The sequence below is a fragment of the Bombus impatiens genome, unplaced genomic scaffold, assembly GCF_000188095.3.
Source record: "Bombus impatiens unplaced genomic scaffold, BIMP_2.2 scf_0136, whole genome shotgun sequence".
In the NCBI taxonomy this organism is placed as follows: Eukaryota; Metazoa; Arthropoda; class Insecta; order Hymenoptera; family Apidae; genus Bombus; species Bombus impatiens.
The window spans coordinates 2,926,121-2,941,973 of NT_176555.1; the positions used below are offsets into that span (position 1 = coordinate 2,926,121).

General features: G+C 38.5%; 1 protein-coding gene across 1 annotated transcript; it reads left to right on the forward strand.

Annotated features, from left to right (window-relative positions):
* Window positions 1-1,611: 1,611 nt before the first annotated feature.
* LOC105680340 lies at window positions 1,612-4,904 on the forward strand. Its single transcript, XM_033319160.1, has 2 exons — window positions 1,612-1,932; window positions 3,207-4,904. Exons 1-2 carry the CDS (start codon window positions 1,622-1,624, stop codon window positions 3,928-3,930), a joined length of 1,035 nt encoding a protein of 344 aa, XP_033175051.1. The 5' UTR covers window positions 1,612-1,621; the 3' UTR covers window positions 3,931-4,904.
* Window positions 4,905-15,853: the final 10,949 nt, after the last annotated feature.

The following is a 15,853-nucleotide window of genomic DNA, read 5'->3' on the forward strand; positions in this document are numbered from 1 at the left end:
TCGCGTTTTACTCGCGTCTTAGGCCGCGGTGCGCCGGGTGAACGCCTAGGAGAGAAGAAAGTGTCGATTTCCCCCGAAAGAAAAATACCCCCTCGTCGGCGTGCTCGACTGTCCGTTTCGTATCGGCACGCCAAGTCTCGGCTACCCAATCCGTTTTCATCCTCGCGGAGATTCCACAGCTGGACGCGCGATCTCTTTCCAGGGCTAGAGCCAGTCGGTGGGAGGCGGTCGTGAGTCCGCCGGCGATTATGCTCTTTTTATCTTGTATAAAAGAGAACAGTCCTGGACGGACCTCCCGCAATTTGTCCGCACCGGTTGGAGCATACGGAGCACATCGTTTGTATTTCGATTAGTTGCAAGATAACTACGCGGACACTTTACACGTCGTTGTACCCTCGCGTTCGGATTTATTATCGATACGACCACGAGTTTGAGGTTTTTGTTTGATTCGGCAGGTTTTCTCGGGAAACTTGCAACATGAAGTATTCGGTAAGTGGATCTTGATTATTGGTGATTTAATTAACGGAATCAATTTGGCATTAGATCGTAGAGTTATGGTGAGGGAATAAGGTTTGAGGAGAGGTTGAAGTAATATTTAGAATGGTAAGGGGTGGTTTGCGAAGGTTGCTTTTGTTTTGTTAGATTGTGTTAGATAGTTACAATTTGAGTCTTTCTAGTCTGAAGTTTCAATAGGAATGAGGTCTCTGCATTTCACCAGTATATTTGCACTGCTTTTTTGGTGTTTGTTTTTATACATATTTCAGTATTATAAATCTTTTTAATTCCTCGGTAAAAAATGGGCTAAATATTTTGTTTTGTTTTTAAGAATTACCTGAATCAAGAATTACCTGATTACTGTATTTTCAATTGCGAATCGCTATATTCATCGGGCTTAAATATTTGAATTTTGAGACTTTGTACTTCTCCAGTTTTCATGATTTATGTGGAATGAAGTAATTTTAGATTGTGGCTAAGTAGTATAAATAGAATGTTCAGTACTATAGAAGAGATTGATTTTAGATTGGCTCCGATGTAGGTTAAAACATCAATCAACACACGCCTCCGTACTTTTACATGGAAACTTTTAGTTCTTATTGCACGCTCCGCTATCTTTGCGTCGTAGATCGCATGATCGAGCACATTAGTTGTTGTTCATCCACAGAACAGCGATTAATTTTTCTTAAACGCGTCTTGCTAAAAATTTCTGTTCGAACAATCCTATTTCTACTCTTAAATTCTACCCTGTAATTGAATATAATTTTTGTAAAACCTTACTATCATTGTATGTATACGCAACAAATCTTTATTTTTAATAAAATCACAGTTTGACTGGTGCCAGTCATTGTACGTAATTCAACTCGTTCAATTCATTAATCTTCGATCTATGTTTACTACAGGCTTTCTGCATTCTCGTGCTGACGATCAGCGAGCCTCTACTCGTCCACTCCGTGTAAGTATTCTCGTGACTAAAGTATAACTCTCGTTACCAGACCGTGTCGAGCTCGAACTCTTTATAGCACGACACAACTTACAAACCTTCCCACAGAACATAATTATTAGAGCACGGATTTTTACATATTTTATTAAATATCTTTCGTTTCACAGCAACAGGGTGTTGCTGATGATTCCACAGCAAACCAGGCGCATGGGACCACCACCGTGGCAATCTCCTTTACCGCGTTTCAGAAAATCGTACGCCAGCGAAGTTCATTATCACAAGTATCATGGTCCTCCCGTACACTATCACTCGAAGAAATCTGTGTACGGAAGTTCATCGTTTCCTCATGGAGGAGATGACTTCGATCAAGGCTACGAACATGTGAACCACGTGAACATTCCTTATGGCAAGGGCATCAGTCATGCAGTTTCGTACGGAAAGGGTTACATACCTTACGATCAGATTAAGGGTAGCGTCTCGTTTAATCGTGAAAGGTGAGAATGCTGTATTTAAGGATAGGACAGGATTTCATTTCGCACCCTTCTTTCATATGCTTATTTACCTATTCATGTATTCATTCATTTATTTATTCATTTCTTCGTTTCAATGATGGGGATTCGTTTATCGAGAAATATAAGTGCGTGATATGGGAAAGAAGAAGATAAAGTTAATAATAATAGTAAAACTGAAACACGTTGGAAGTAATAGAATTATAAAAATCGTAAAAACGTGTTACCGAGTATTTGCAGAAGAGTATTCGTGGTCCATGTTGCGAATCCATATTTGCTTGTTCGTATCATTTAACGTCATGGTTCAAGCGCAGAGAAAAAGGCGTTGCCAGAAAAGAAGCGCCCTAGTTTCTAGAATTCTTTCACAAAAGGCGGGACGAATAAAGAGAAATATGTGTCAAATATACATAGCCAATTTGTATTTCTGATAAATTTGCATTCTCCAGTAATAAATTAACTGAAGAGTAGTGTTGCAACTAATTGGATTACATTAAAATTATGAATTAATCTTGACTTACTGACTTACTGATTTAGATATGAAAACACAGGATAAATCAGTTTCAAGTTTGAATTCTCAGTAAAATAGATGGTACCGCCCGATCGTGCCTGACTACTGGCGGTACATTCTACTGCGGCCAGTAGAACAGCATTCACAATATCAGGCCAACCGTTTCATTTACTCTATTACAATTTGCAGAATTAAGAGCAATATGTATTCACGAATGAAATTCCAATATAAAAATTGCATTTTAGAAGATTCTATAATATTCATAAGAGACAGTATTTTATTTTCTGTATCTATAAAGTATTCAGATTACGAAAGCTGTGGCCAGTTCTTCTGGGAACAACTTTGCTATTTTTGAAAACAGCGTTAGCGCGTTTGTCATCTTGTTTCGTGTAAATCCGAATTAAATATTTCACAACGATTTATCAAGGCTATTTGTAGCTGCTTTGATAAGCACCTGTCACCGTTGTTTTCTAAGTTTCTAAACGAAAATTCAATAGAATTTCGATAAAGATAAAAATAGATGACTTTCTTGTGTTTTTTTCTAAACAATCATTGCCTCTACAATTACACGACTGGAATTGATCGAACATCGTTAAACAATTACGCATTCTCTCACGCACTTTCACTGGTCACACGTACTCTAACTACTTACCACAAATCATTCGAAAGCAGAACGGCGTTTAACTGCCTTCGACGTTCCTAACACCGTCGCTATTTCACTGGCATTCTTTAACCATTACACTCACCGCAGGAATCCAAGCTCCCAAGAGCACAAGTACACGTCGGAATCGGAATATTCGTCGCCACCGTTCTCCTCACCCGACGCCCAGTATTCACCTTCGTCGTACGAGTCTCCGCAGCAAGAGACCTTCTTTCCGGATGCAGAGACAGCCTTGAACTACAACGGGAGGCAAAGTGACCGCAAGAGACTCTACTCTTCGAGATCCATCGACAAGGATCTCGTTACGAACAATCCGATCGACCTCGGCGCCGCCACGAACAAGGATCAGATACTCCTGCTCCAGCAGAAGGCTACCGATCTCTACAAGAACATCGTTTCTCAGCCGCAAGGTGGCGTCCTGTTACCAGCTGGTATTCCATCGGCCACTATCGGTGGCAGCAAAGAGGGAATCGTGTTGAGAGACACAATAGCTTTAGGCGAATATCAACAAAAGCTCCAAGAGATGACCAAATCCTGGCCACAGTTTTTATCTAACGCGGCTACAACTTTGGGAAACAGTTATCAAAACCAACAGGTTAGCGGGAGTTACTCGACGGCTGGCTCTACAACTCCTGGTTTCAGTGGCTGGTCAGCGAATTTTGCTCAGCCGAAGCAAGGTTACGACGTTAAGGAGGACACTATGGAACCGCCGGTTGATTTTAGGAATATGCCTATTCAGAGTTCGCCTTATCATACGTTCCCTGTTCCGATGAACGTGGTGCTTCCGGCGCCCACGCAGACGGTTCATGGTTAGATAGATTAGAGTTGTTTCGTTAATTTAGATACTTTTACGGGTATCGTTGGTGGAAGAGATACAGCGAGATGACGAGATCGGGTTCGTATTAAAGTTTGTATGTTTTGATAAAAATTAATAATTTGATTCCAATCCAAGATGTATGGGAAGGGATAAGGAATTTGATATCACGTTTAGGATCGTACGATGTTGGTTCAATTATTTCTTTCTTTGTATTATATATTCAAAGAATTTTGAATAATTTAGAACTTGGAAGGCAGATTCCAGGGATACATAATTTGTTACTGTCTAAATCACAATGGAGGAAGAATGCGAGAACAATGTGCGTAGAGGATGAACTTGAGCATCTCGCTTCATCGTTTCCACTAAGTATAATACAATGACATGCATGGAGGACGAATGCACGGACCCATGTGCAATTAGGTTACGAGTGCGGAGGATACGGAGAAATGTTGAAATTCTGCGAAATGATTCTCTTGATTTCAGTTTTGCAGGAATTTTATAAGATCGTCGTGGTATTTGAACTGCATCGGATACCGAGGAGATTAGGTTCACTGACCAGAGAACGTCTCGAGAGTTGTAATTGTCAATGTGTATCTTTATACTTCGATGTGTGGATGTTTAAAGAAATTTAATAATTTACTTGTTATAAATGTGAATGTCTAAATTTATTAATGATTTCGAATATAATAGCACAGGTAAATGAAATGCAAGAAAGTTCGCAACTTGTATCGTAGCGTAATTCTCGTATGGCTTCTAATATGTTCCTCGGACATCGGTGAAAGTAAATCTTTCTTTTATTCGCTTCATCTGGAAAGTTGCTCGAAAATTACAAGTTACATTCTGTATCTTTTGTAGCAGACATATACTTGAATGACGTATCGTTTGAATTGTACATATCGGAAGGCGAGGAATGACAAAGATCCTTATTTTTATGTTCTTAACGTTAGAATTAATATTATTGCGTAGCTTAGAATTATTATAATTTTATCAGCATCTCTTTTAGCGTTCAGATGCTCAACATTTGACACCATTAAATCGATTCACGAACAACAATAACTTGTGAACAACAATTCTTCAACTATGGCATACATACACACCTTGTACATGTACGAATAAAATCGGATGTTCTTTCTTTTCCCAAAAACGGAAGGAGATCACTGAAAAAGTGATCGTAAAATTCCAGTAAAAGTGAAATACATAGTCTACTTTCCTTTACTGCTGTAATTGAGATTGCCAGAAGCAAAACTGACCGACTCCACTTTTTGTGAACTTGTCGATTTCATTGCTACATGATCATACAAGTCTCCACACAGGCAAACGTCATTCGATAAAGTTTCAAACTGTGTGAATCGTCAAATATCTCTCTTACGTAATTCTATTACGACCTTGAAATTTTCATGTCTCAATCTCACTCTCAACTTCGTTTCAGCAGATTTTTAATATTTTAAAAAAGATCTCTGACGTAAAATTTCGCGCTTCCATACGTTCTTCAAACTTAATATTAATTATAAATTTTTTAATTATAAGAAAGAACATAGAACAACGTAAAAGTGCCGAATTGAAGATGAGAAGAACGTAGCAGGGTTACTTTATCAAGTTCAAATACTGTTTTAAAATTCTATGAAAACTATCGAAACAACTATAGGCAACCGTGAAACAGGCTCGATGTAGCGTCACGGTTCAGTGATCAAGACGGATGAAACGATCGGCTGGCAGTCTCGAACACGAATAAAACAACGATCGAATGCCACGGTCGCGAGGACCACATCTTCCTCGTTTACTTTCACTCCGAGGTCCGATGACCGGCTGAACGTTCGAAAGTCGAGAAAGTCGCTCTATCGCGCGAGGATGCGAGATCCTCTTGATCTTTTCAACTCACCGCCTCCACCTTGCCTGTCGCTCGATCCTCTCGATTTCTGGGAAGACACTTTATTATTCCGGACGAGTTTGCGTGTAAGCTGAAAGGTCAACGAGCTGGCCTTCCACTTTATTCATGATTCTTTCACGATTTCAGTTTTCCACGGATATTGCATTGCACGGTAGTATTGCAAATGGGATCAAGGTTTTCACAAATTCTCGAAAATTTTCTTTATTTCGGTGTCCTTCCTCGTGAGAAAGAATTATATTTTTCGTTTGAATTTAGACTTTGAAGAAAGATAAAGAACTGCGAAGCGATCTTTTCATCGATTGATCGTGTTGTTCGTGGTATCTTAAATTGAATTACAATCTTTTGAAATGTTTCCAGATGTAATTTCTTTGTCCTGCTTGCTCTGTTACAAAGAAAAATTGAGGACGATCTTTTGAGTCCTAAGTTAAATTTGATGATTTGATAAAAATTTTGATCAGAAATATTAAAGAACCATAGCCTTAGAAGCTTTCGATCAAGTATCAAAGTCCATGAACCATGAGCAGAGTTTGACCGGGGCATGAATCAATAAAATGCAAAACTTTTCAGAAATATTTCAAAGATTTTTGATCGATCTTAATCATGTCCTAAATTTATTAATAAATTTCACGAATTTATTTTCATTTCTCAAAAGATCGGAAGCCGATGGATACTTTATTTAATTCGCGAAAATCATTCAGATTATTCACCTTAAACTATTCGTTAAATTATTACGATTTTCTTAAAATTTCTTAAAATTTTCTTAGAACGTTGTAATAGCATATCCACCAAGAAAGTATCGGGAAAGTCATATTAGTTCTAAGCTTTGTTACTTTAGAATAGAGCACGTCAACATAAATTCTACTGCGACATAGCTACTTAAGAGCTTGACAAGAACAAATAAATAGTTGTTCATCAAGTACAGTTGTCTGAAAGAAAACAGGAAGACAAGAGAGTACAGGTTGAACGAAGCGACAAGGGCCATTTTCTTCTCTAAACGCTACTGGAAAAGCGGAAACAAACTGCGTGTAATTATTTCACTGTAGTAAACGTTGTTCTACGTTCATTTTTCGCGTCATCATCACGGCCACTTTGCATTTCGTGGGAAAGCGAAATTTTTCTTTCCGGTAAATTTACCGGAACACGTGCAGTTTCTATTTGAAATGGAAATGATCAAGGAATATCAGCAAGCTGACTCATTCAGGCGCTGCAACGAATGTGCATTCATTCGCCTAACTGATCGATGATTAATCCAACGAATTGAATTAACGTCGTTGAAAGTTTTTGACGGTGTTCGTCTAGTAAAATGCCAGCGATTATGTAAAGTGAAAGAAGAAAGTTTTCTAAAGGGATGCTCAGATGTTTCCTTGAAATTCGATAAACTTTTATTAGCAATAAAGTTGAACATTTTAATTACCGAGTACTTGTCCTCTTCTGCTAATGTTTCGTAATATACACAGATGACTCAAGAGTAACTTGAGTGAAATATCTTTATTTTTATTTTCTCACTTATTTTCGCATACAGAGCAATCTTCTGCCTGCGTCGTGGAAAATACATATAGCAGAGTACAGAAACACAGTCGAATTCTAGTCCAATAAACCCATCGACCCCAAAATTTCTCCATTCTTAACTTTCTTCGTCGATCCGCAACCACGTAGTTTTACCCGGAAGAATTGCTGGCGGCTAAAGTACGGACCTCGTACCAGACCAAATCTAAATGAAAATCACGTGAAATTTGATACGTATGTAATTTTATATTTAAAAAAAAAGATCGTTCAAATTTCCCCAGGAAATATTGTAAATCCATGAAACTCGAACGAAAAAAGTTATTTTTACTATTCTGGTAGTTTTGTTATTAATCGATGCTTCCGTGAAAATCTGTTCGATCATTCTTCTTGCAGTAACACCGACAAAGAAAAATCCTAGAGCGATTTGGAAAGTGGCAACGTACAAACGACACAGGGTAGAATTTCCAATTCTTCCGTCAGGAGAATCTCTCTGAAGACCGGAACACGAAAATGGATGAAGTGAAAGGGTATACTGAAGTTACCTCGAGTGCAGAGTCTCGTGCGAATATTCGATCTCTCCTCTTGTCCCTGCGTCGCGTCCTCGTCCATCTTCGCTCCCTGGTGTTCCCTTTTCCGCTGGCTCTTTTCGTGTATATCTCGCCACTTTCTATTTCGTTCCCTGGCAACAGCCGGTCATTAAAACGACCAGCGCGTATAAATCAGCTCGTTAATTATCCAGGAACGGAGCCATCACGCGCGTAATCATCGTGCAACGATAGCAAGGTTGCGCGATGATCTTCAGCGATCTTCTGGATCGTACTGAACTTTAATTGTGAGAAGACTTCCTGGTTTCTGATTTCTGGGGATTCGTATGAGTACTTGATTATAAGGCAGTTAATGAAGATTAATGGACAATTAAGAAGGAATTATAGAATAGAGATAGAGAAACGTAGATGTATAATATAAGATAAGCAGAATAGATAACTGTAAAAATAGAAAAGAAATAGTAAAAGCAATGGGTAGTGTAATATAGCTACATAATAGAAGAGTTTAAGTTACTTCATTTGTAATATACAGGGTGGTTGGTACAAGCGGAAAGGGGGTGATTCTACGCGAAAAAAGAAATCGAAAATATAGAATAAAAATTTCTCGTTTGAGGCTTCGTTTTCGAGAAAATCGACTTTGAATTTTCGCTCGGTACGCGTGCACTTTGTCGAGTCTCGTTATAACGGATCTCACTGTAGATCGTTGTTTCGATGGAAAAATTAAAAAAAAAAATTAAAAAAAGAAATTTTTTCTATATTTTCCACTTCTTTTTTCGCGTAGAATCACCCCCTTTCCGCTTGTACCACCAGTTACCAATCACCCTGTATATGTATGTATATATAGGAGAGTTTAAAAGAGTACGCATATATGTTTGAACAAACGTTCTGTTCAGTATGTTCCCTTGATATGATGCTACCTGGTGCTTCTGATGCTACGAACTCGCGAGTCTTTAAAGATTCCTATACCACTTTTACTCTGTCATTGTAGAGAAGTTGATGGGAATTAGCTGGACGAAGAAACATTTCTGAAAGCGAAAGCTGTTTTACAATCTATTGTTTCCGTGTTTGGCTTTGATCGCAAGACGGTTTGCCTATCTCTCTCTTTGCACTGTGGTAATTGATTGTAATTGTAAACGATCTTATAGAGAATAATAAGAGTAATTTAGTATACCTGACGTTAAAGAAAACGAATGACTTAATAAAGAAATTCCAATGATCGTCATTACGCTTACCCGAGGCGTGCACAGTAATTTCCTGTAAAAAATGTCTGTCAATTACGTAATGTTAATTACCATCATTATCAAGCTCAGAGTTAAGATCGTACAAGGTCGTACAAGGTCAAAATCGCTTTTATGTAAAAGGATGCGAATAAAAGGGGACACTCACCTTCTATGTCGTCTACCTATATAAAGACCAACTTGTAATTTGCAACAGTAAAACTTGAATCGAAGCGAAATTCCGCGGTGAAATCCTAGCTCGAGCAGTCCTTGAACTATCGAATAGGTGCGGTATCGATTAAAGATCACTTTCTTTCGCACAAGAGTAAACAGTGTTAGGTCGGTTTACTATTAAAAGCGGGATGCCATTCGAAATTTATTCGAACGCTACCGTTCTCTCCGCTCACTTTGCCGCTGCTCTACGAGTCGATCAACCCCATCGAGAATGTCAATGTCGAGATTCCTATTCGGTTTCACCGATCATCGACCGTTTGTCAGTGGTCGCATGCGTTTTTAGTTACGACGTGATTGCCTTTGAGTTGAAACGGTTTAACCAATTTGATTCGCCTTTATCTTTAATCGCCGGACGACACTCTAAGCGTGTTTCTATTGCTGCGATTCTACCGAACAGGGTTGCTTCTACATTTATCGAAGTCTGTGATCCCTTCCTTTTTTCCCTTTTCTTTTATTCTTTTTTTTCTTTTTTTTTTTTTGATCGACAGTCGATGAAGGTACAAGATCATTCTACTTTCACAGCGATAGTTTTCTTAAAACTATTCTCTTTTTTTAAAGTTAACTTTATTTCGCCTGAGAAATGATTCCGTCGATTAGTTGGATGAATGACGCAACTAAAAGAAAAGTACTTTCTTCGCGATTTAATTTCATTTTGTTTTAAGCGTTCAATTCTTCGGAGATAAAAAATTCAAGCTAGAAAATCACGAGTCGTTCAATCATTTAGCACTGACAACATCTCTATTTGCGATATTGATTTTGTTACGCGATGCAACTTTATAAATAACTTTCTTTTAATGCTGACGAGCCGTTTGCCGTTGCTTTCGCGCGTTTAATTTCTCTTGTAGCTCGCGCAAGCGTTTTGTGTTAATTAGTCGCTTAAAATTCGTCGCTAATCTAACAGAACCTAAAATTCATTTTTACAAATATCTCAAGAATGCAGATTCTTTAGATGTACCGTTATTGCAGCAAAGCGATTTCCGATCACGTGCTCATGTTACATAAAGTAATCGGTCAGTTCGATTAGAGAGGTTTTGTAGGTTGCAGCATCAAGTAAGAGCACTTCTAGAGAGCACGAAAGTGATAGTCGGTGATGGAGTGATTTTTAACGAAACCAAACTGGTTTCTGGAGTATTTAAACTATTTACCTGCCGGATGTCTTTGTGAACTTTGAAATAGAGCTATTACTCGAAGTAATTGTTTTATACTTAACATTATGCAACGTTCCATTCCTTTTTTTTTTATTAACAAATCAGCATGATTCTTCGAACTCCGTATTATGCATTTTATAACACGAAATCGCTTTTTGAACCGTAATAAAAACGTTAAAAGAAGTGCACCATTCTTGGATATATATCATATTAACATTGACCTTACTACTTTCTCCTTGTAAAATTAAAATAATTCATCGAACAATCAAATCGAATATTCATTTGCAAATCTCACAAGGAAACGAAATATTCTTATAATTCGTTATTTTTGTTGCAACACGAAGCCAGTGGCTTTCTTCTGTTTTGCAAAATTTTTACATTTATTTCTCCCATTAAAGAGCAAATAAATTTACCACTGACCAATTTAGCGTCCATGATTAACAGATAGGTCGAGAATAAACGCGATATTAATGTCAAAATTCCGATATTAATGTTTAAATTTCAATTTTTAATCGTCGATTTCGAGCAGAATGAACTGTAACCTTTTCAGAACCAAATTCAGCAAGACGAGGAGAAAATAATTACTCTCATTTTTTCTTAGATTTACATATATGAGCAGACATTGAATTTTAAGACTCTGAAAAATTTCAAATCGCTTCGAAATTAAGATCACTAAATTTCGTATTCCGATATAGCGATTCAAGATTGAAAGAAAGGTGAGTAATCATAGTAATGAACCTCACATGATTCGTACAATACAAATAGTTCAGTGTATAATGCGTATCCTTGAATGTGTCGCGTTCTCTCCGCTCTATTTTGTAATGGAACTCAGGGAAAGCCTGACTAGATATCGAAAAAGTTCTGGCCGCCGATTTATGCAACGACCTTCGAGGAAAGTAAATTGATGCGCGAAGACGACGTCGAGCATCGTCGCCTCGATAACGTTCGCATCGTGGCGAACGTAAAGTGAAATGGAAAACGCTACTTTTTGCCAGACCGTGTGTGCACCGAGCGTAGATGATATCTCCCGTGAAACATCGGAATACCTGTTCCGATATTGCACGTGAAAGAGGATGTGAGAGAGATCCAGGAGACAAGCGGATGGAAAAGCTGCGACCAGTTGCAATTCTCCTCTCAACCTTAGAAACATTAATGAACACTTATACGTTTCTACTTTTTTGTTCGTAATTTCTCATCTTCGTAATATATAATAATGATAAAAATAAATTTATTTATTAGAGTTACGGACAAAAAAGCAAGGTGAAACTTGATACTTGCCTGATAAGTTATGATATCATCGAACTTTCTTTTGCCCACCACCGTATAGTTTCCACTTCTTAAGGGGTGTTTTAAGGAATTTGTTGGATGAATAGATATTTTGAAATTTTATTGTATATTAAAGAGGAATTTGTCGTAATACTGGCGTATCGAGTGTTGGCAAGACTTACTCTTTTTAAACACATGAATAATTTTTTTCACAAGTTATATCAAAGAAAATATTACGAAAGTAACGTTGGAATTAAATAAATAAATTGTGAATTTGCGAATCACCGAGAAAAGTAGAAATAATTTATGTGTACACCGATCCGATAGTTCTATTATACAAGAAGGAGAAAAAGATTCAGGTATTCCTGAAGGAAAGAATAAAAAGCAGTGAATTGATTTTCTAGTCGTGGAATTGGCTTCGCTCCTAGAAAATAAAAGGCACAATGCAAGAGTGGATTAAGAGATTTACAGCGCTTGTTACGGCTCGTGGGAACTCGACTATAGCCATCGAAATGCCTTCTCACATTCAATTAGAATACACGTGGATTTTTTACGTTCTTTCACTCATTGTACGGTCGATATCGAAGAAGTAGGTTAAATACGGACGTTGAATCCTCTGCGATTCTTTGAAAGTATATCAGTGTTACTTGATAACAATTACTTTCATATTTCTCGTTCATTCGTTTCAATATTAACAATTCCATTTTTCCTGATTTCAACATATTGAAGCTACAGAGCCATTGATGTTTATCATATTTTTATTATCTAAAATATCAACACATCAATTTAAGATTAATCTTCACTCTGATGAATAAAACAAACCTTTCTCCGATATATTAGGCATTAATTTCTAGAATTTCCTTCGGCCATACATAACGCTTGATAATCACATTAAACACACAACCAACCGTTTTACACATGTATCGACATTCATAAAATTTCATTCGACTGTAATAAATGGCGATTAAATCTTCCACCTGATCCGATTGCTCAGCAATTCAAATTACCTAACATTCGAAATATTTTAATCAATTCGCACTATAAAAAACCACTGTAATTTCTCCAAAGCTGGAATCCTCTCACTGTTCATGAATTATTAATTAACACAGAAACGAGTCCTTCTTTATCAAATTAGAATAAACTTCCATTGAAGTTTCTCAATGAAACACAATGCAATCCGAAGGCGATAGAAATCGAATATAATTTCCAACCTCCAAGAATTTAATTTTACCTAGTTCATCAAATTTGTAATTCTATATAATTTACCATAAATTCATTCTCTTAATTCTCACATTTCAATTCAATTCGATACCGATGCAGACTCAAACGGACAATAGAAAAAAAAATTAGTAAATGTACCCTCAATCCTGCAAAACTCAATTCTAACTAATTCATCATAACAGTCTCGACTCAGAATTTTAGTCACTGCCTCGAAAAGTCGACCAGAAAAGTCCGTTTCTACATCTCCTCTCCGAAGAAGGTCCCAGAAGTTCGGCCATCGGCGATTTCCTGGTTACCCCAGAGGGCAGCAATGCCGAAAACCGCCCGAAGCGCGAATTTCTCTGATGTCTCTGGGTCACGGCCGTTTCTCCATGTATTCACACACGCACACGCACGCGCGCACACACACACACACACACACACACGAATACGTACAATACACATCGATTGCTTTTGGAACGTGTAGGCTCGAAGCGTGGCCGGTGTGCACGAGAGCTCGAACACGGCCACCTTCGATTCGAGTCTCCTCCGCTGGTTGGGCAAACCGATCTTCATCGTCTCCCCACCTGCCTCGCTCTTCCGGTACTTCATTCGGCCTCGCTATATATATAGCCAGGATCCTTGCTGGATATATATGACAGTGTGTTCCTAGCCACAGAATCGAGCTGATCGAGAAAGGGACAGGAAGGGACCTGGTGCACCATGCAGCTCAGGATCAGTGTAAGAAGCAAGGATATTCGTGCTGATGAGATAATCTGTTGGATTTTGGGTGACGGATCTGTGATGGCGAGATTCGATACGCGACTGTGATACGCGACTAGGGAGTTTCAAGTTATCGGAGTTACATTTGTGATAAGTTTGGATCTGGGGGATGGTTAGATCGATGATTGAGTGGTGGAGTGTCTTCGTGATGTTAGGATAGTAGAGTATTATAGATGGGTTACTGGCTGAATAATCGAGTCGTGTTTTAATATCGTATTCGTGATGATATACTTATGAATATAGCAAGATAATCAATAGGTAACTGGAGAATGATTTATTTTCTTCTATTAATGAATCGAAGAGATGATATGATAGAGGTCACTTTTACGATACTAGAACGATAGATTCGTGAAATTGCCGATGGCAATTCGTAATTCTACAGAAGGTTAATTTTGGAATAATTTTAAAACGACCAAAGAGTTCATTGTAAGAAACCCGGATTATCAGCTGTAAATAGGGAAAAGGTACAGAAAATTTTGAGTTCCCACGGCCCTCATTGGTTTACATAAATTATCTCATAGAATTTGTTATATAATTCGAATAGAAGTTATTATATGGCTTTGCCTTTTTCAGGGGTAAAATGTCAATTTCACATATTGGCCACCCATTTTCAACCCTCCATAATTCTACAGAAAAAAAGAAAGGAGGAAAAAATGTACTAATGAAGTTGTTCTATTTGCAGATGAGGTGCTTGATCTTTGCGGCGATATTGACCGTCGCGCTTGCCACATTTGGCAAAGAGCAGTAAGTACACATTAGCAATTACACGTGGCCGCGGGCACCATTAAAATCTTATTACCATAAGAAAGATAATAATCTTAATATCCATGTTCAACCATTAACTTTTCAGCGTACATATCAGAATCCACGTACCGGAGATAATACAGCATGACGAGAAGAAGGTTATTAAATACGAAGATCACGGTGGACATGATCATGGAGGAGGAGGTGGAGGTGGCGATCAGACTATAATAGTCACTTCGCCTGGAGGAGGTGGAGGCCACGGAGGCGGTGGTGGTCACGGAGGATTTGGCGGTGGATTTGGAGGTGGTTTCGGAGGCCACGGAGGAGGTGGCTTTGGAGGTGGACACATTAGCATTGGAGGTGGTGGTCACGGTGGAGGTGGCCACGGAGGTGGCAGAGGATTCGGAGGTAAAACTTCAAATTGGAAATGTGTCAAAATGATTACTGTCATTTTTATCGAAGCAAGCATAGCAAGGATATAAGCAAAGAATTTTCATCAATTTGATGAAAATTACTATCATCGAAAACGCACGCAGAAGCTCTTGTTGCGTTTCTCGAGTCGTAAGAGATAATGGTAGAGTAGAGCATCTTCTCACGTTCTCTTTAACCAATAGCGATATCTGGTTGATTTGCAGAGAATGCGTCCCCTGTTTCCCCTCGCGCTCCTTCGTAGCCGTAGAACTCGTTTCGTGGCTTTTCACTTCCGGCTCGTTTCGAAGCCGAGAATTCGTCTTACGTTCACTCACACACACGTGCAACATTACAAACCCATCCGCATACTTCATTACCGTAACCGTGTCTTCGTACTTCGTGATTCTCTTTTGCAAGGTTGGACGTTGACCGTGATCTTCTTAGAAATCCCATTTTAGTCCTTTCCTTTACTTTGGCTTCAAAATTTCATGCATCAACCTTCTACAAATAGCATTCCCTTTTAGAAAATACTCGTATTAAGGTCCTTTTTCTTATTTTTTTATCGTAGAACAATTTGTAGTTAATTACAGGGAAATTTATAATTGATTACAATTACAGTATGCTTACAACGAATAAAATTCCTACCAGACAAAGTATCGTTAAAACAAAGAAAAAATACCATCTTTTTTTAGATTAGATTACTTCCAAATGAATGAATAAAAATATCATTGCAGGTGGTCACGGAGACATTATAATATCCAGTTCAGGTGGTGGCCATGGTGGTGGAGGCTATGGAGGCGGTGGTGGTGGATTCGATGAACATCACGGTGGCGGAGGATTTGGAGGAGGAGGTGGATACGGTGGTGGTGGAGCAACGATCATCGAACATCACGGTGGCGGAGGATATGGAGGCGGCGGTGGCGGTGGTGGCTTCGATGCTCACCATGGTGGCGGAGGATTTGGAGGCGGTGGAGGATA